Genomic DNA, 20298 nt, shown 5'->3' with positions numbered 1-20298 from the left:
TTTCCTCCAAAATAAATTGTGTAGCTTGTCTGGAAGGACTATGCACTGAGGTCTGTGTTCCTTAAGTATTTTTCTTGCAATCCTGAAACTCAGTCAGATTTTCTAATTTTCTTTGCAAATAAGCAGCACTGGGGAACAGGGGAGGCACAGAGGGAGGATTAAACTAGTGTCTCTTGGGAGATCCAGCACAGTGCTTACAGCTGTCCTTGAAAAGGGTTATTCTATGAGCATTGTTGTTTGATTGCAAATGGTGTCCCTTTACAAAACTTGGTTAGTTCTTGCTGCCTCTGCTCTGACAGCATGTTGCTTTGGCTGGGTATTTGTTCTTTAATGGTCCAGTTGAGGGAAATACAGGAGCTATCACACTGACACCTAGGGTGAACCAGTGGACCAGTATTGTGTGGTCCACTTAGATGAAGGCTGGAGATGACATATGGTATCAAAAGAAAGGGAGGGAGAGGAAGGGTGCACAGGGGATTTTCCTGACTTTTCTGCTTTTTTGTGGGTAGATTAGTGGCTTGGCCTCTAATCCTGCTGATGTGTTTTTGAATTTTTTTTAATCATTACTGTTTTCTACATATGTGGCTACGCTCCAGCACACAGAGACTGGCAGAGGATTTTTGCTTCAGGTTTTTGGGCAAAGGGAGGCAAGAAGGAGGCAAGATTTAAAGTCATGTCTCAGCACCCAAGGCTGGGGTTAGCTGGCCAAGAGAGATCCAGCTCTGTTTCAGTGCCAAAACCCAAACCTACTTTTCAAAAGATCACAAGGATAGTTAGGCCCTGTGAAGATCAGGCCAGAAATATCCAGTTGGAAGGTTTCATTCTAGGGACCTTTGGAAAAGTTCAAACAAACAAACAAAACATAACTCAAAATACTGGGTGCTGAACACTTGAAAATCTGGTCTAGTGTTTAAAGCACGAAAGGGATTAGTCGCTTTCTGATTGCTGTACATCAACATTAGCAGCAAAGGCTGGGAAGAAAAGCTGGGTCTTTTTATGCAAACCTGCACCCACATTAGCTCACCATCCCCTCCAGCGGCAAGTGCCTCAGTGTCACTCACAGGAGAACGATCACGTGGACTTTGTGCGAGGTTTTTGTTCATCTTCTCAGATAAAGCAGAGTGTTCCTGTAGTTTTACTCTCTCTGGTATTAAATTTGATCCCCTTTGCATTTTGGGTGACGGACTAACATTTTCAAGAAGGGTTCAGTCTTGGCTGTTGATGTTACAACCTCATAGGAGGTGGACAAACATATGTGATGTCGATGCAGCAGTTTTTCTTGATATGGTACCTGTAGGAGAGGAAGGAAGGAAAACAAGAAGCCATAGGTGATTATTCAAAATACGTATTCTGTCTTCCTTCTTTCTAGCTGATATAAGCAGTATGGTTTTTTTCAGGCTAAATAATGTTTCGAACTGAGCCTACACAGAGTAGTAGCTTTGTGAGAATAATTGTGAAGGGGTGGCAGAGAGAGAAATCCAATGGAAAAATTGATTTAAATTAGGGCTTTCTAGCTGATAAAATTCAGTTAAATCAGATAGTTCAGTGATATAGGAAAATTACAGCGCTTTTTACAGTGGTCTCCAGACCAAAATAAGAAACAACCAAAGTCAATTTTAGCTGCAGCAAGTACATACAGTTGAAGGTGTAACATGATTTGGCCCAGCTCAGGGAGATCAATTACAAAAAAATACATAGGTCTAAAATGGCTTGTGTTGTTACAGCCTTAAAAAGGCAATGGTAGCTTTTCTTGGCAGGGTTTCATATCTGCTGTAGGACTCATATCCAGCTCCAGTGTGCTAGTAGAGATGAAGTGACAAAAATTAGAGAACATGTAACAAGATGCCATTCTCTTTGCATCTTCAAAATGACCCACAAAACCAGGACTTAACCTATTTGGTATCAAGAATCCCATGGAGCAGCTTTCCTAGAACAACACCAGTGATTTGAGTTTTATTTTACTGCTTGTGTTTGTAAGAATTTAACCTAAACCTTAACTCTAATTATGATTCTCCAATGGCTAATTACACTGTCTCAGTATCCCTACTATCCAGCTGCATTTTGACCCAAAGATGCCTACAGGATATTTTTCACCATTATAGAAATCAAAAGGCAATTACATAAAAGTCAAAGCTCATCAAATTCTAGAGCAATAGGAGTACTTTGAAGGAATTAATTATTTGGGTAACTGGACACTAGGCTACCAGATCACTGTGCTGTTGAGGTCATAACTTTGGCTAGTTGCCTTTTGAATGAGGCTTGGTGAAACAATGAGAAAGTAGCTATAGAACCAGAAGCCCGTTGTCACGTTTTAAGTAAGGAACATATAATTTCATAAACATATCTTCAGAAACTTCCAGAAACTTTGCCTCATTGTACCTAATTCTTCAATCTGGAGAACATCCCGGGGTTTTTCACTTCTCATATGTTGTCATAGATATTAGTGTGTTTTAAAAGAGGAATAGCAAGTGCTTTCACAGTGGGGAATATGTCTCAAAGTGTGGTTATTATTCTCTTTTAAACCTTTACCCACCTTAGACCTTCACTGATGTAGTTTTTTGGACATGTGGAGCTTGGCAGAGAGAGTGTAGGCAGAAAAAGGAAACCATGTGTTTTTGCTGTGTGAGCACTGCCGAGTGTCTTTGCTCTGAGCGCTCTGGAGTCTGATAGTGACATTAATTGAGTCTTTATAGCTGGTTTATGGAATAATAATTACATATATGGATTCCCTGCTACATATCAGGAGCTCAGTAAGTCTTCTTTACAAAGAAAAGGTTACCTAATATAGGAAGAACTTACTGAAATAAGAAAACATTTTCAGGATTGGCTTCTATGAATGTAACTGGTAGAGAAAGTCATGTTTGAAGAGCTGCAGCAGAAGTCCATGTAGGAGTGAGGTTTTGTTTCTTTGGTTTTTTACTCCAAGGGGAATCACCTCAGGACTCTAAAATCCATTGTCTTAGTGAAGCTGTATTGAGGCTTCCCCATGTGACCACAGGGACAGGTCCAGGGGTCAGTATTGGTGGTATTGGATCCCCAGCCTGTTCTTTTTCTGAGGAAGAAGCTCTGTCTTTCTTTATGTGTATGACTGTCTGTTTCTCTTACTAAGCGTCAGCATATCCATGTGCTGTAAATACCAAGACAGAAGGTATCCGGGAATGTGGAATTGTGAACCATTGGCATGGATAAATTATGTATCTAGAGATTGTTCAGCGGAAGATACATAGCTGCCAGTTTCTGGCCTGGGTTCTTCACCAAAACCAGGTGCAACAACAGATGTATGTCATGTCTTGCATTGTCCTGCCATAGCTTGTTCTGCAAGAGGAGCTGCTCCAGAGCCATCGAGCCTCAGCTGAAAGCCTTATCCACAGTGTTCCCAGCAGTTTTATTCTGACTTTCAGTGCAGTGTCCCTCCTCAGTTGCTAATGGTTGGTGACAGATAAAGGTCATAGCTCTTTGTCAGCTGCGTAGGTAAAATCTGGAATATTGGAGTAAGCCTCTTAACACTGCTTTTGTACCGTCTGACTTTGAAACCTTGCTGCAAGAGGCTGGAAACGATGTCTGAGCAGAGAACGACTCACGTGTTTCTGTCCATGAGCACGGATGAAGTTATTAACACATCCATTAACTAATGTCACAGCAGGATAGAGGTTCCGAGCTAACGGAAAGCTGATGTACAACCGATTTACTTTGAAAGGCCAATCCCAGTTCCCAAATATAACCTGTAGGCCTCTGTATTTTGGTTCACTGTATTTATATATCCCCTTCCATTGTAGAGGAGCGGTTTCCAGCAGGATTGTTGCAGTCACGTCAGGGTCAGGAGGGGTGAGCAGCATAATTATCTGTGGGCTTTGGGAGCCCAGATATATTAAACAAATTTCTAATTTCTTGGACAGACTTTCCCTGGAAAAGATGAGAGGATTTGTGACCCGAGGGTGCCTGACAGGAAGGACGGGATCCTGCTGGAAGGATGTGCCGTTACAGCTGACGAGCTGCCCGTCCTTCCAGCAGTCTGGATGTCCTTAAAGGCAGCCTGCCCTGGCTCGTGGCAGGAACCCGTGTCTTGAGCAGAGAGTAAAATTCACACAGGGGGAGAAACGATGTCATGTTATGCTGGGTGGCTGCTGCTTGTTACCAAAAAAAAAAAGTAGTATTTGCTATCAGTGAGCTTAAATCTAAACAGCCAAAATGGTCCTAATAGTTAGAGGGGTTAGGGAAGCTTGCCAGAGCGTGGAAAGCATAACAACTGCATTTAATAACAATCAAGCTACTCTTATAAATATTTGCGTGTGCTGCTTCAGAGCCTACTACATGGTCATTCATGTACTGCAGTTAGAAAGACGAGGAGGGAAAAAAAAAGGGACGAGAAGAAAAGGGCACTCCATGGTTTGTAGCTGCCATAATAAAGAGTGGGCAAAGCACCAGAAATAAAAGAAAAAGGAAAAGAAACCCTCCAAAGTTTAATAAACACAAAAAGGAATAAAAATAAATCTTTGGAGCATTTATTACAAGCCCTTGATGGAAGGATTAGATTGAAGCTCTCAGCCTTTCCAGTATTGGGTGTATGTGTGAAGTCGGCCTGTCTGGCCCCTTGCAACAAGAAAAGAAAAGTTGTTTACATTTCCTAACTTGGGCTGCGCACATAATTGATTTTTTTTTTTCAATAGCAGAAACAAAAATTCAGAGGGGAAAAAAGGCCTGTTTGGATACAACTGAATATAGGTCTTTTTTTCCTTGCCAAAACAAAAGCCCAACTCTCAGAAGAGCTGTGTCAAGCAGAGTGTTTTGTTTCTCCTGAAATGTCAGTACACGCAGTACTTGTGTGGAAAGCTGGGGAAGTGCAGGGCTTAGTTCATCAAACACAACTGTGGGAGGCAAAAGTGTCCTCCTTTTATGCAGGAGATTCCTGACTTGGGGAATGTCTTCAGCATGGAACAAACTCCTTCCATTCCCACTTTTGGTTTAAGGGAGCTTGACTCCATCTCACTCTCCTCCCAGGAGCTATGCCTGGGGGTCTATGTGCTGTTTTGGATGGCTGGTCAGAGGACGTGTTCAGTCTCTCCTGTTGACGACTGCAGACTGTTGAGTATTTTGGGAGACATCTTCTGCACCCCTGTCATCGGTGTTTTGCTGCTCTCTCAGAGCAAGGCTGCTTTCTGTCCTTGTTGCTGGCACAGGAGCTTAGGGGGTGCTGGATGTTGAACCAAGTCAGTAAGAAGGGCAGAAACCACAGTGTCCTTATGCACTTAAATGCTCACATACCCAAATACGTTTTAACCTGGCAGTTTGGACTGTCCTGTCTAAAACAGCTGATGAAGTTTCAGCTCATTCAAGAAAAAAAAATAAAGCTAAACTGGTGATGCTCTGTGTTCAGCAGGCTAAAGAGAGGAGGAGGGATGCTGCCTTCATCTCCTTTAACTGCGTTTTATAATTTTTGTCTCAACTGTACCGTGATGATTGTGATTATGATTATTACAGCTGGAAGTCTTCAGTTTTTTGAGGGCTGAATTGATGAATAATTTGAAGATGATAAAAAAGGAATCTTTCATTGCATTTACTATTCCCTTTCTCCAAAACAAAAGAAATCTGTGTTTTCCTAGCTACAGGAAACATATTGATTTAATTCCACTCATTAATGTTAATGGTTCAAAGAATACTTAAGGAGTCTGGTCTGCAGCAGGGTAACTGTGTTTGCAGACTGACTTGGTTGGAGTCATACTGGCGTCTACTGGAGTCATTGGGCCAAAACCAGAGGGGAGTCCAGAGGTATCCAACTGAGACTGGATTGATAAAACTGTCAGGTTAAGGTGGAGCTGCAAAGAGATACAAATTGCGGCATCTGAGATCACTTAAAGGCTAATCCAAAACCTTGTAGGCTCCATAGGGTTCTTTCCATTCCCTTAAAGTGCATTGCAAGTCTCAATTCTCAGTCTTAATGGTGATTAGTTTTCAAATAAACTCCAATTCTGCAGTCAGCCTATTTTTTTTTTCCAGAGGAAGGGTTCCAGCTAGTAAATAAACCTATTTTTTTCAGCTGTCCATGAATAAATGCCTGAATTGACTTTCTGTGGATACTGTTGTGAATGATAGAATAAAGAAATCAAATTTATAATGTGGATTTTTGCAAGACATAAAACTATGTTGTAAGAGAGATGAAAATTCTCTAAGACAAGAATTCATTCTTATTTATTGTGGTTGGAAGGTAAATACTCATTCACTGGGTATACAAATGCACTTAGGCAAACACAAAAACATGCACACCGAAAGAATATTACTTCTTTGTTTATTTTCTTAATATATGAGAGAAAAATGTAAATACGGAGATGATTTAGAAAAATCTGTTCAGATACATATTCACATATTTGTAATATAGAATATCTAAAATATAGAAACTGAAAGAAAGACTACGAATATAGTGCAAGAAAGTTCTAGAAATAAGTTAGAAGCTAAATATAAATAAAACAGACAGTGAAACAGGACTTTTCAATCTGAAATAAAGTCAAGATAGACAGGGTTTGTCTGTGCCAGGGCAAATGGCTGGCTGCTAGTTTGGTTTGTCCACGGGGAATGAAATGGTAGGTTGATACCTCAAATAAATGACAGGGAGGACAACTTACAACTCATCCTGGAAGCATCAATCTTATATATACCTATTATTATTCCAGATTGTATTCCTAGTAGGATTGGGTTTGGCTGAAGAACAAGGAGTAGTCTCTGAGTTTCCTATACCAGAAGAATAAATTGAAGATATTATTTCTTTATTAAATCAGGATATAATCTCTGCACTGAGTAGCTTTTATAAGAATTTTCAAAAGTTATCAAAATTAGGATAATCGTTGCATAAAGTTAATGTATCTAGAGTTGAAGCTGAGAGTCTTCTTTTATTGTTAAAAGTTTTCTCATAGCTGTGATTATTTTTAGGAGTTTTCACCTCTGATCATTTAAAAAAGAGATTTTGGTTCAATTATGTAGAGGAAGTGTGTTTGTGAGTGTTGCTAAAACAGACTAAATTTGCTTTATTCCTCTTATGACTGACTTGAATTAAGTATTTATTTTGTAGTCAGTTTTGGTAGTCAGTTTGAACTTAGAATTATTTGAAGAGCTACAGCAAATGGGTTATTAAATGTGTAACTGCAAGTGGTGGTGCCTGGTGTAGCCAGTTGCTCAGAAGTTCTGGTAACAGCAGCCAGTCTAGGAACACTAAATATTTGGAAGAAGGTCTTTAAGTTATTAATATGTCTTATTGACATGTATAAACATTATTAAGCATTTATTCCAACTATGTTTAATTGTTCGTGGTTAGAAATAAAGGTAAATGTACTGGACTTGGCTTCTCCCATCTCTTTACACAGAAATAATAACTTGTGTAGATTATATCTGTTAAGAATTAGGTGTCTTCCAGAAGAAGGTATTTTATTCCATCAATAAGTGCCTGGATAGCTAAGGGAGGCAGTGGAGCAGGAGGCCTTGTTGGGATTTTGGACAAGGCCCAGGTCTTTCACAGGAGCTGAACTTTTCACCTACCTGACCTTGAGGCTATCATCTCCTGCCACTGCATAGCAAATCTTGAGCGACCTGATTAGTGGGAAAACTTTGTGTTTTGTAATTATTATCTGAAGTCTTCCTGCTGGCGTGGCCCCAGGGAAGCCTGTGAGGTTTTCTTCCTCAGCTGAAAATCCTTCCTCCTCCAGCTCCCCTGTACAACTTTCCTCTTTCTTCTTTTTCTTTACACACTTCAGTTTTCACACTGTGAGAGAAAAGGAGACCTTTCCCTCGGCTTGGATGGAGATTTTTCTCCAGGCTGGGGGGCAGGGCAAGGAGGGACTTGCAGACAGGGGTGATGGTGTGGACCAGCTTCTCCTCATGATACTGGCCAGGACAGGGTGGAAAGACGTCAGATGGTCCCTGAACCCTTCAGAGTAACCCATGTTGTGCTTTGCTGCTTAACCTCAGTCACAGTTTACAGCTGGAAAGGAGGAAGAGACTGTTTTGAAACCTAAACTGATATTTTTAACACCATTACTGAAGATTTGAGTCTGCTTTTCTAGCTGTTTTTTCTTTCTCTTCAATATATAGTGAGGAGTGCTTATGTTTAAGGCTTTTCCTCCTTCCAAGTGATCAAAATGCACATAACTCTGTTTATATTGTCTGCTTTCTGCTTGTCTTTTCCTGCCTTTCTTCTTCGTCTTCTCTTCCTCCCTTGTTATTATAATCAGAATGAATATTTTATTCCAATAAAACCCTTCAATAACTACATATAAAACAAAATCTGAAGCTGGCTACTTTATTCTCCCATGTTCTGAGGGGGGGAATGGGCTTCAGAGAACATGCAGAGCACATGAGTTGCCATTGCTTGTTGTCTTAGCAGATTGCTGTGAACTCTGTGCAAGTCTGAAGGCATTTGCCAGATACCAACTGTTGTGATTATTTTCCCAAGTTACAATCACCCAGGATTTTCCACCAGTTGTTGAAAGAGGGGAGTTTAAATGCATGACCTGAAATAGAGTTGGAAATGGTTAATCTCTATTAATACGGTATTCCTATAATCAAACACACATGGAGTTGTTGGGATTTTTTTAATTAAATTGTTAGTAATATTAAACTTGCATTTGAAACTGAATCATGCTACAGATACTCCCCTCACTGAGGCTGTCTTGTATTATGCTGTTTGAAGGAACAATTTATTTTATCATTAGAAAAATAATAAAATCACACTACCCTCTTGCAGATACCATCCCACCGAGCTATTACAGCCTTTACTTCCGAATCGTCAGATTTGACGTCTCAGCGATGGAGAAGAACGCCTCCAACTTGGTGAAGGCCGAGTTCAGGGTCTTCCGCCTGCAGAACTCAAAGGCGCGGGTCTCAGAGCAGCGGATAGAGCTGTACCAGGTACGGTGGCACCTCGTACGCGTCACCTCCCCATCTCTCCACAGCAAACCTGCCTTGTGTCCATATAGCCAGGTGGAACAAACCACGGGGAAAAGAGTTGAATCCCATCTTTCGAAAGTAGCCTCTTATTTCCTGTGCCTTTCCTAGAAAGGACTTTATTCAAAATCATATAAAGCTGAAATGTGCAAACTTTTTCTAGCAGTTTTTCCTCAGGACTCTGAATTTCAGCACATAACACTAAGTGACAGAACAAGGTATCAAACAAGTGATCCCTGGGATCTCTGTCTCCCAACACATGGCCTGTACTGTAGTTTACGTGGAAGAATTCAAATTCCTCTCTCTGTTCTGTGTTCAGGAGAAGCCTGTTAACTGTTCCTCACAGAAATGATGTTGTTAATAATTGAGTTTCAAAGCTTAGCAATTTCAGACTTGGATTCTGTATAGTGACCTAGGGATTGAGGCAAAGGAGTGAGGAAGAAAATGACTCCATGACTGTCTCACTCCTGAGTATTGATAAAATTCATGTAATTTAATCTTTAAAGCCATAAAAGTCACTTACATGGAGCCTGTGAGCTTAAGCAAACAAAGTCTAGGGCATATTTCATCTGAAGCATAGTTAACTTCACTGAGAAACACAGCAAAAAAAAGGGCTCCGCTCCCAGCAGTTTTATATTGAGTCAAACTCATGGTTGTTCCTGATCTTGTTCTGCTGAAAACCCTGCCAGATAGGACACCATCTCGTAAAACAAAGTGTGTTGAGCCCCTCTTGGGCTCTGTTCTTGCTGCCCTCATTAGCCATCCCTGAGCACTGCCCCAGGTTTGCAGCACTGTAGAGTCCTGTTCAGATCCAGTGAGTGCAAATTCGAGTTAATCTTCTCCTTCACTTCCGGCATTCACCTTCTCCTGCTTGGTCTGTTCAAGTGCAATCCAAACTTGGAGCAGAGAGGGGTGTATTTCAGTTCATGGGCTTGCCAAAGTGACAGTATAAGCCACCCTCAGAGGCTGACAGGAGGAAAAGCCACACTGGACTGTTCAGGCATTGTTTAAATGTAGGAAAAGCGTGATTCTCAGTTGAATGTGGTTCAGGTCCCCAGCTGATCACTGGGTGCTTGGCTTCACGACTGCAACCTGGCTGTCTTGCTTCCCAAGGACAGGCTGGCAGAGAAGTTGAGTAAATAATGACATTTCTTAAAAGAGAAAGTTACTGGGAATATTTATTGAAAGTCACTGGTGTCATCTATATATAACAGCCATCACAGAGAATTACACTGTGACTCCCTCTGACACTGCCATACCAGCCTGTTGAAAAGATTGTATGTTCTGGCTTGACCTCACTGCTCAGACATCCTAAAAAGAGTTGATGGCATCTCTGGGCTTTCTGTTGTTCTACTTTTGAGAGCTGTTAGTCAGCCACCTGAAAGGAGTACAGCTGCCATTGCCTGAGCTGAGCTCATTGCCTTTCCATGTTTGAGGAATGTGGGACGCAAAGGGTTCAGTGGAGGTAGGGAAGAAAGGGCCTTTGCTTGGCTGGGAATTTGCTGTGTGATGAGAAACAGCTGGAGCTTATTTGAGAGAGCCTGACTCCAGCAAGCCTGTGCCCATGGAAATGACTGACACCTGCATTCAGGGCAGGTACTTGGGTCCTTTAGATAAATATATAGCTGGTGAGTAAGGCAATTTCTTTTCTAGGCTGGGTGGGGTGTAATGAGTGAAGTGTTTGGTGAGTAGTGAGTGTAGGTTATTGTAGGATTAGGTCTTTTCTCCACCAAGTAACAGGCAAGCCAAAGGCAGCAAGCTCTGAGTGTGTGTTTGTGCCAGGCATGTTTTAGGCATGTTACTTTGCTCCTTTGCCTGTAGAGAGGCAAGCCGTCTCTGCAGCCCTTTCAGAGCGCTTATTAAAATGATGAAAGCTGCCTGTTAGTTCCTCTCTCTCTGCTTTACTTTTTACAAGCTCCTGTAACTGCCTTCTGCTGGTTGTTTTTCCCCCTCTTTGGTCATATTTACTTGTTGCAGTCTTGTACGCAACTCTCTCCAAAACCTTGTATGCAGGTATTCTCTTAGCTCTGTGATGGTCAATCTGAACTGCACAGGTTCCTCACCAGCAGTTCTGCAGGAGCTGCAAAGTCCTTTAAATATTTCTGCATCTAATCTCCATGAAAATGCATGATGTTAGTGTACAGTGTTTAACAGGAGAAGCAAATGCAGGGAGAAGGTGAAGATGAGGATGTATTATATGACAGCACTGTAGAAAACATCTTAAAACTTAGAATATGAATTTTAGAGAGAAAAATCTAAGGACCTAAAGGTGGGGAAGTATGGGTAGGAGGCACTGATGCGAGGGTGATGCTAGAGAAGAGCTTTCAGGACTATGTGGTGATAGACTGATAGGGGGTGTCTAGCAGCAGAGGAAGGAACAAACATGGGACATAAAAGGTGAGAATGAGGATGATGCTTATTTCAGTGGAAATGGGAGAGGCACATACATTCTGTAAGGGCTGAGAACTTTCTTGCATGTCTTTACTTCCAGCATGAAAAGCTGTGCATGGAGGCAGAACGTCACAGAGGAGATTGCTGGTGGAGTTGGCATATGCAACCACCAGTCCTCCTCCATGCAGAAGCCCTGCTTCCTCCCTTGTGAGATGTGTGCTGGGCTTGCCAGGGCTGTTGTGCCCAGAAGGAACAATGTGGGGTTTTGTCTTGCATAAACAGCATTTAATTATTAAGGTGGGTTTTTTTTATTCCACCAAGTTTTGGGTTGCCTGGTGTGTTTTGCTTTGTTGAGATATTCTTGATGAGGGTTTTTGAAATTCCTTTCATACCTGTAGTTTCAGGGAATGGTTGTTCCTGTGTACCCTCACCTTTCTCAGTCAAGCAGGAAGAGAGGGGCAGAAGTCTTCTGAAGAGAGTCAGAGCTCTGTTTTCGTGGTTCACTGGGAAAGTGGGCAGCCCTGAACACATTCAAGTCTCCTAACTGCTCTCCAAGAGCTCTCTGATTGAGTCCAGTGGCAGTTGAGTAGTATATATATACACCACTGGTGCAAAAGAGACAATATTACTCTGAAGGACTATTTTAGGAACAGCTAGAGAGAGATGTGCAGGGTAAATGGAAAAAATAAGCAAGCAGAATATAAATATTTTGGTTTTCCTCATGATTCTTTCTTTGTGTGGTCCTCTGACCTTACAGATCTACCCCTTAAAATGAGAAGAAATGTAAGACTGCACCTTTTCAGCTAAGCTTTCCTCAGGCTATACTTGGCTCCCTCTTCCAAACCACATCAGAAAAGGACTTTGTGTTTTCCTGCAGCCCTTGTTTGCACTGACTCCGGGAAGGAAGGCAGTCTGGGGCTGTTCGGCATGGTGAGCCAGTGCTATGGCCTCTTGCTCCCAGCACAGCAGCAGCAGGACCCTGTTCCCACCCCAGAGGCAGGGGTGGAGTAGAGATCACCCCATCGTATTTGTGCTGTGAGCGAATGGCTGTGGATCTGTCTGCCAGGTCTGCCGTCTCCTGGGTTTCTCTGGACAGTAATTCTTGGAGACTAATTCTCATGGGGGTCCCTTGGATGCATCTGCAAAGCCAGTGGGCGAGTGGTAATCTGTGAGAGCAGAAACAGTTTCTTTAATGTCCGTTTTCACCCAGAATACTTTTCTTGGTATTTAAGGATTAGTCAGCCACTTCTGTGTGTTCCTGCACAGATGGGGAGGCGCAGTGCACATATTAAGTAGTCTTAGGATGGAAAATAATGAAACTTATAGAAGTAGGAATTAAGTTTCATATTTATAAGGCTGGTGTAAAACCTTCTGTCTCTTCTTGGCTCTGGTTAAGTGAAGCCCCGGAGAGTTAAATTCTTTAAACACTATTGTTTCTGGTATTTCTTCTGCCCAAAAGTGAGGATTAATCTGCTGATGGTGCTGCTGCTGATTGGAGAGTGGGGAGCCAGAAGGAAGCGAAGTGGCGCAACATCAGATGCAGTGGGCTCTCTCCTGCGCTGCTTTTCCCTGCCTTCCATTGCACCATGTTCGTGTGATTGTCTTCTCAATGTGCACCAAGACTTCAGAAAATATTAAGAGGATAAAGTACTTTTGGGGGAGGGGAGAGGAATAATATTAAATAAACAAGTTTTAGCATCCTCCAGTGGCTCTTGCTATGTTTTTAAAGATTTATGCCAAATGCAGGCTTTATTGGAATTTGATCAGATAAAGCTCAGTTGTTATGGGAATGTCTTTGTTCGTCAGTTTTCTTGCCTGCTTTGAAGACTTCATCACATCTTTCTTTTATTAAGGTGCTTCTGTATTTATGAATAAAGTCCCTGCACCCTTTAAAAAAAAGCTTGTCTTTTATGAATAAGCATTCCAAAAAATAAATAGGCACCGCAGCAAAGCTGTATGAGTGGAAACCTTTGCAAGGCAAAAAGCTGTCATTCAGAGAGCATTGTGGTATTGTTTCTAAGGTATTTTTATTATGTACAGACGGTCAAACAATAACAAGTAATAATTACTTCCTATGGAAGTGGTGCCATGTTTTGTTAACACATCATAAAGCATCACAAAGAACCTAGCTGGAGTGCTGGTTTTTATTGTCATCGTTATCCAAGGCTGCTGTGGGTGTGGGTACCTGAGAGGCTGTGGATGGGGGCGCACCACAGGACGTATCAGAGCACAAGGCTGGAGCAAATGAATGGCGCCAGGTTAAAGCCCAAGGGGGACATCAGATTGCGATGAAGAATTGAAGCAAGCAGCAGCAGACCTTTGGTCTTTCCGTGGCAGGGAGAGCCCTGTCCATGCCAAAGGCTCCTGTGGAGCTTGCTCAGGGTCTGGGAAGAACCTTCTGCCCTCCAGACAGTGGTAACCCCCATTTCTTTAAGGGCCTCTCTCCCTGCTTGGAGGTATGTGGAAGAAGATGCTGTGGAACATATTACCCCATTATGAGTCAGATTTAAATTTAAACCACAGTCGGTTGTTCAAATACTTTCAATTCAGACAGTGTTTTGTCTTGTTTTTCAGTTAGGGAATACGTTTAGAGCGAGCTACTATAGATTTGGGCCAAATCTCCGTGGTGCAAATCTGAGGCAATTTACACTGACTGCAGCTGAGCTACTCCAGACTGATCTCTGTATAATCAGGAGCAGAGGGGCCTTGCTCTGTTTTCTTGCCAAAAAGTGCAGTCTCTAATGCCACGGAAGAAAATACTAGGAAGCAGGATTTGTGGCTGTGAGCTGACGGAGGATGTCTGTATTACAGATATCACCTGGGGCATTTGATTTTAATTGATTGCCATCACTGTGACCCACATCTAAAGTAGTATATTTAGATCGCACAATTTGTGTACTGCTGTCCTGAAGCCGTACTCTTGACATCGGAAAGGCTACAAGGTTATGTTAAGTGGCAAATGTACAGTGCTCTTTGGAGTGCCAAACTAAGTATAAAGTGTGGACCTAATAACTTTCTACTCTACCAACATCCGCCTCTTTCCCTGGCCCCCTCACCAACAGCTCAGGACCAGAGGAAGTTAATTTGCAGTATATTTCAGTTAAATTGCTGCTTTCTCCTTGTTCCAAAATCCTTTTGTTTGGTTCCAAATACTGTATCCCCCTAAAAAAAAAAGACGTCAGTACGCTGGAGATCATGTATAGAGTACACTTGGCAAATAATCTGTGAGCGTGGGTGAAGGGAAGTATTTATCGCTCCATCATATTCACTGCAATTTGAGAGCTTATCTCAGATGCAGCCACCTCTTGCCAGGAACAGAGCAGCTATTGAAGATGACTTGAAGAAATGTATAATATTACCATTAGCTACTGGCACGAGCCAGTGTGTACTCTCAGCTCGACACTACTGTGTGTAGAAATGTCGGGCACTGAGCTGGTAGACGGATTTATTGCCATTTGCCGTGTGTGAACGTTATGGGGAGCCTAGAAATGCAGGATATGGATCAGAAACCAGCCGCTGAGTTTGGGTTCCTGCTCTTTGGGCTGCAGTCTAGTGAGGCAGCCAAGCCCATGTTACACTGAGACAAGGGCAAGTCTTAACAAAGCACCGCAACATGGTAGTAACTGGGCTGAGGAACATCAAGTTGGCTTACTGGCCTTCCACTAGGGAGCCTGTTGAAGGGAGGAGGGTAATATTGCAGTTTTGGGGAGGTGCAGGGAACAAAGTGAAGCTTTGTTGAAAAGAAGCCTATATGAAGAAGAATAGACAGAAGAAAATGGAAGAGGACAGGAGTGGTTTTAGTGGAAGCCTGTAGGTGGTGGGAAGAGCAAATCACAAGGAGAATTATGACTTAGAGAGAACAATGCAGGCAAGACAAAGGGAAGAAAGAGGAGTGACTTGCAGAAGGAGACAGCATCTTAAAAGAAGTGGTATGTCCAAATGTTCGGATAGCAAAGAACGTTGTATGCCAAAATGTTGTAGTAAAATGCATGTGAGCAGGATTGAGGAAGAGGAATGGCTTGGGAGACCTGCACTTAAAGGGGAGATGAACACAGGAGTACCCTGCAGGATCTAGGGGATTTGGCCAGAAGACAGGAGAACCCACTCTGTTTTTGTTGACTTTGGCTCCTCTTTGTTGATATTTTAATAAAACATACTGTGCCTCTGGCAAGCTAAAGCTAAATGCTAGATAAGTTTACAGGATTTTTTTGTTTTGCTTCATTTTATATGAAATCTTTCTTTGGAGCCATCTTAAAAATCTCCTAAAGGGCAGGAAATTGCGCTCAATATTTCAGAATCTTCCAGGAGAAGGACCCCAGACCCTCCGTTCTTGTTTATTGCTTGTACAATGCAGAGTCTTCCTGCCTGCTTAAGCATAAATCAGATTGAAAGGCCTCAGGGCTGTATCCCCAGCTTACACTGCACATGTATCCTCAGTGGCAGGAGGAAGGCCCTGCCTGGGGAACAAATGGAGAGGAAATCCCTTCTCAGGATCCATTCTCTTTCCAGAGCTCATCCCCTCAACCCAGGGCAATGCAACGAGTCGGTCGCAGTGATTCCATGACATACTCAACTTCCCCTCCCTTTTTGACATGTTTTAGCTGGTCGCCTCTTAACCCCCCTTGGACTTCACCTTCTTTTACCTTTAAGCGAGTATCAGCCAATGCTCTATGAGAATCCTACTACAGCTGTAGCCCATCGAGGTAGAAAAAGGGTTGGTTTATGTGTGCAATATGTTCTTTTTATTTGCAAGTTTGCATGAAGAACGTGTCTGGCAAGTTCTGAGTAGATGGATCAGAAAGCTATGGGTTTTTTTAAACTTTGGCAAGTACTCCATACCTTTGTATTTTGGCAGGAACTGTGCATCTCATATACTAGTCTCTAAAGATTCTGCCCTCGGTTTGAGCCTGATTCAGGGACCTTTGCCGAGTAATGGAAAGCCTTCCCTTGATAAGCAGGGGGGCTGTAAAGCCCTTTTAACTCCATAGCACTGAAGGCAGAATCTGAATTGCTCTTTTGCAGAGGTGATTACAAGTAGAGCTTGAAAATTCACACTGAGAATTTTTTAAAAAATACAGTCAGTCTCTTGCACTAGTGGTGATAAGAAGAAACTAAGAGTTTGATAGCTGGTAGATTCCCATTTATCTGGCAAAAGGTATTATATAGAGGATTTGTACTTCACAACATATGCTTCCACATACAATGAGTAAGAAACTGGAGAGGTTTACAACAGAATTAGGGGTTTGCTTATCCCTGTGTCCAAGATAGAACCAAAGACATCAAACTCAACCAGGGAGTAAAAAAGAACTGAGAATTATCATGGCCATTTTTTTAACTTTAAACTTCAGAAAGGGCTGGACGAAGTCCCTGAGGCTGTCTAAGGAGACCTTTGGAATCTGGAGCCAGGCAGCAAGTGAATCTTTCAGTAGGGTGAATAGTATGTAAAAATTTGGAAACCGCAAGTGGCTGCATATGCAGACCTTGGGAATCTGGTTATTTCACTGCAGAAGGTTAGGCTGGAGTCCCCTGCAGGTCTCCTGTAGTTCAGAAGAGGTTATCCTAAATGGCAGTTTTCAACCATGATGTTGTGCATAGCTGAACTTATCTCTGCTCTGATGTTAACCAGCATTAGCACATCATTTACCACTGGACCTCATTGTTTGCACTTATTTACTTTGAGCTTACAAGTACATGTCAGGTTATTTCCATTATTTTAAAAGGCCCTTGAAGTTCCAATGGAAATCGTGGATAATGACTGATAAGTAGGAGAAAGATTAGTGAGCCTGCCAAGATGCTGTAATATACAAGAACATCACAGGAGTCTGAAATGACAGAGGAGACAAGGGAAGGAAGGAAGTTATCAAGCAGCCAGCAGCATCTGGAGGGAGCAGATCAGACAGTCCAGAATGAATGAAGAGGAAAAACAGATTAGTGCCAGGTTTTTACAAGATAATGCCATATTTACTGCTGTTCAGTGATTGCAGGACCCATGCTGGCTGACAGTGGTGACCATCCCAAAATCCAGGGTAATGCATCAGACAGGATGGATATTTTTAAGTGGCCATATGTTCTTATTATTATTTTTTGAAAGTTTCTCAACTTGTTTTAAGAAATTTTAAGTCACCAAAAATATTTCCTAACAGTTGGTGACCATAATTCTCATACCCAGCTATAAAATGCCCTAATTGTTGCTAAAGCTTGGCCTTTGATGTGTGCCTAGGGTTTTCTTGGCTATAGCAGATGTATGTCATTGATGCCTCAGCCTGTGTATCATCACTGCTGAACCACATTGAGTTGTTTGTTTGTTTGTTTGCTTGCTGGGGAGGTGATGAATTTATTAGTCAAAACTATTCCCCTGAAAATTATATTTAATTGTAGTTTTCCTACTTGTCTGCAGCTGATTGTGGTAACTATAGGAGACTAGAAGTAATTATTGGCCAGACCATCAAATCTGAACTGAACTAAGCAAGTTGCTGGTCTGGAGCTCTAGTTATTTGAAAGAACCAGTGTGTCTTTCTGTCAAATTTTTTCCTTTTGTGTGTTTAATGAGTCATGAAGACGGGCTGTTTTAGCGTCTGCTCTCTGTGGTTATTGTCTAGAAGACATACACTAATGTGTTCATTCAGTCATCCCTTGCTTTAGCTGCCTATATATATGAGAAGGGGAGTAGTCAGAGGAAAATTTGAGCAAAATAATTATGTTTCTATTAACAGAGTTGTGGGTTTAGGAGGTTTTTTTGGTTTTGTATTTAAACCAGTATAATTACACTGCTGTTGAATGCTGCTGCTCTGCTTACATCGGTCTCCATTATGCCTCATTTTTTAAAGAAACCATGTTTCTGCTAATTTTGCAAACATTCTGTCTTGTTTGTTGTCGTGAATTATATGTTGTTCTCAGTGTACTTTACAGTTTATAAAATACAGACTAAGACAATCCTTTTCCTTATTTTTAAACTCAGAACTGTGTGATAGTTACTTGAGAGTATAAACGTGTGCATATAAATAAACAGTTTTATCCTCCAGTATTATAATGAAGATTTAAGCTACTTAAATGTTAAAAAATATACCAGTTAACGCTCTCCAGTTGGTCTGAAAAATAAGCATAGCAGGTGACAGAGGTAATACAGAGATCACTATCTTCTGGAAACTTGCTTGTCATTTTTCTGAAACCAGTTTGTGACAAAACAAAAAGCTTTTCACTGCCGAATGCCCCAGTCATGGTGATTTGGGATACACTTCCAACATTATGGTCCAGCCTCCTCTAATGGACGAGAAGGAGCAGAAGACAAATCCCTGCCAGCAGAGCAGAGGGTCTCTTGCTGAAGACTGAGCAGAACGCTTTGCAGAACCCATGAAGAGCAGATTTCAATGGTGTTTATAAAATACCAGAAATCTGGCAGGCCTGATGAGGGTGGCATGTGAGTGCTGTCATCACCCAGATCCCCGAGTGGGCTTCCTTAACATGTGTAGCTTTACAAGGAAGAGCCAGGCTTGCTTTGCATCTGGCTTCTTCCTGAGCCCCTTTCCTGCAATTAACTGCATTATTTATATATTCACATGTTTGTTTTTCCTTGATCTGCTGGCAGGAGATGCACATATGTGATATCTAGAGATCCTTCATAGGTATTTGTAAGATAATGTTTTGCCCAGGTGTTTCTAAGAAGGGTCAGAATTGAAAAAATATTATGAGGGGAAGGTTAGCAGTGCCCGTAGAATAAGATAACTAGAAGGTAGGGCTTAAGTGTACAAAATACTTCGTCAATAAGAGAATAACAAGTGTTTTGACTCTCTGCTTTCCTGTGAAAGGGAGGAATCCCATGCCGTAAGAGGGCAGGCAAAAACAAACTATTCTTAGAATTTTGAGTGTTGGTATTGAATGAAAATGTACTCTGCATACTGGGCTAAAAGTCCACTGGATAACCTTTTGGTAACACTTTACTTACTCAGCTCATCCCCACATAATGTGATCATATGCATGTGTTCCCTGCATCATCCCTTGTAAGAAACGGCAGTGTTGCATTATCACTCTGTTGAATGTGGGACCAAATAAACAGATGTACCTGGAAGAACATCCCCATGTTTAGAAGCTGCAGAGGTTTTGCAGAACCTGAACGTTGATTTTGTTGGTACTGAGCTCTCACACGTGTGTGAAGGTGTACATGCTCCCACCTGCACCCCTGCAGTTGTTGTGCATCATCAGCTGCTTGTGGATGCAGGTGTTTAAATGTGTCACTTCTAAGTGAGTGGGTTGAGGTTGTGTGTGGAAACTGTCGCCTACTCATGCAAGTGATTGGATCTGTCATTTCTACAGGCAGGTGGTGATGCACAGGACTCCCCCACCCCGAAAGCCCTAGTCATCCACCTCATGACTCACAGACATACCAAACTCTTTCTGCCTCTTTGAGAGGGAGTGTCTGGACAAGGTGCCAGGAGGAAATGAAAAAGGATTAAAGGGGAATTTTAACTCCATCTTCCTTCTCGCCTGTGTATTTTTTTCCTCTTGTTTTCTGTTAATATTTTCAGTGCACTGCAAGCTCTTTTTCACAAAGGCCTTCTACTTTTTAGGCCTGCATTTAGCTCCTGCAGATACAAGTTGTGCAGTAACATTTCTGATAACAGTGTTTGATGTGGTTGCAATGAGCTAAGCATAAAGGTAAGGCATTGTTTATAGGCAAGACAAGGCAATGTTTATAGGTAAAGGTAATATTTCTTTTAAGACCAATCAGTATAATTGGAAGAAGTAGACAAGCTTTCAAGCACAAAAGCTGCGAGGCACAGGAAAGGCTTTTCTTCTGTTTTGCAACTAGACTAGTTGATCTAGTAGGAAGAAAGTATAAGAAATAGTGAGAGGGAAGTTTTTCAATGGGCATGTAGGCTTGAGGGTGTATTAGAAAAAAAAGGTGTGTTGCTGATGGGGAAGATAGGGCCAGAAATGTAGTGCAAAGTACAAAGAAGCAAACCAAAGGGGGAAAATGGCAGA

The 20298-nt window shown here is 41.9% G+C and overlaps 1 protein-coding gene across 1 annotated transcript in view; it reads left to right on the top strand.

Moving 5' to 3' along the window:
* Positions 1 to 20298, top strand: part of TGFB2 (transforming growth factor beta 2) — a 65920-nt gene that overhangs the window by 33574 nt on the left and 12048 nt on the right. Inside the window, exon 2 of the mRNA XM_065834528.2 lies at positions 8729 to 8892. Within this exon, the coding sequence (XP_065690600.1) occupies positions 8729 to 8892 (164 nt within the window). The remainder of the gene's footprint in view (positions 1 to 8728; positions 8893 to 20298) is intronic.

Source organism: Patagioenas fasciata, chromosome 3, assembly GCF_037038585.1.
Source record: "Patagioenas fasciata isolate bPatFas1 chromosome 3, bPatFas1.hap1, whole genome shotgun sequence".
Lineage (NCBI taxonomy): Eukaryota > Metazoa > Chordata > Aves > Columbiformes > Columbidae > Patagioenas > Patagioenas fasciata.
The sequence above is the reverse complement of the archived record's forward strand: the minus strand, read 5'-3'. Positions and strand labels throughout refer to the sequence as shown.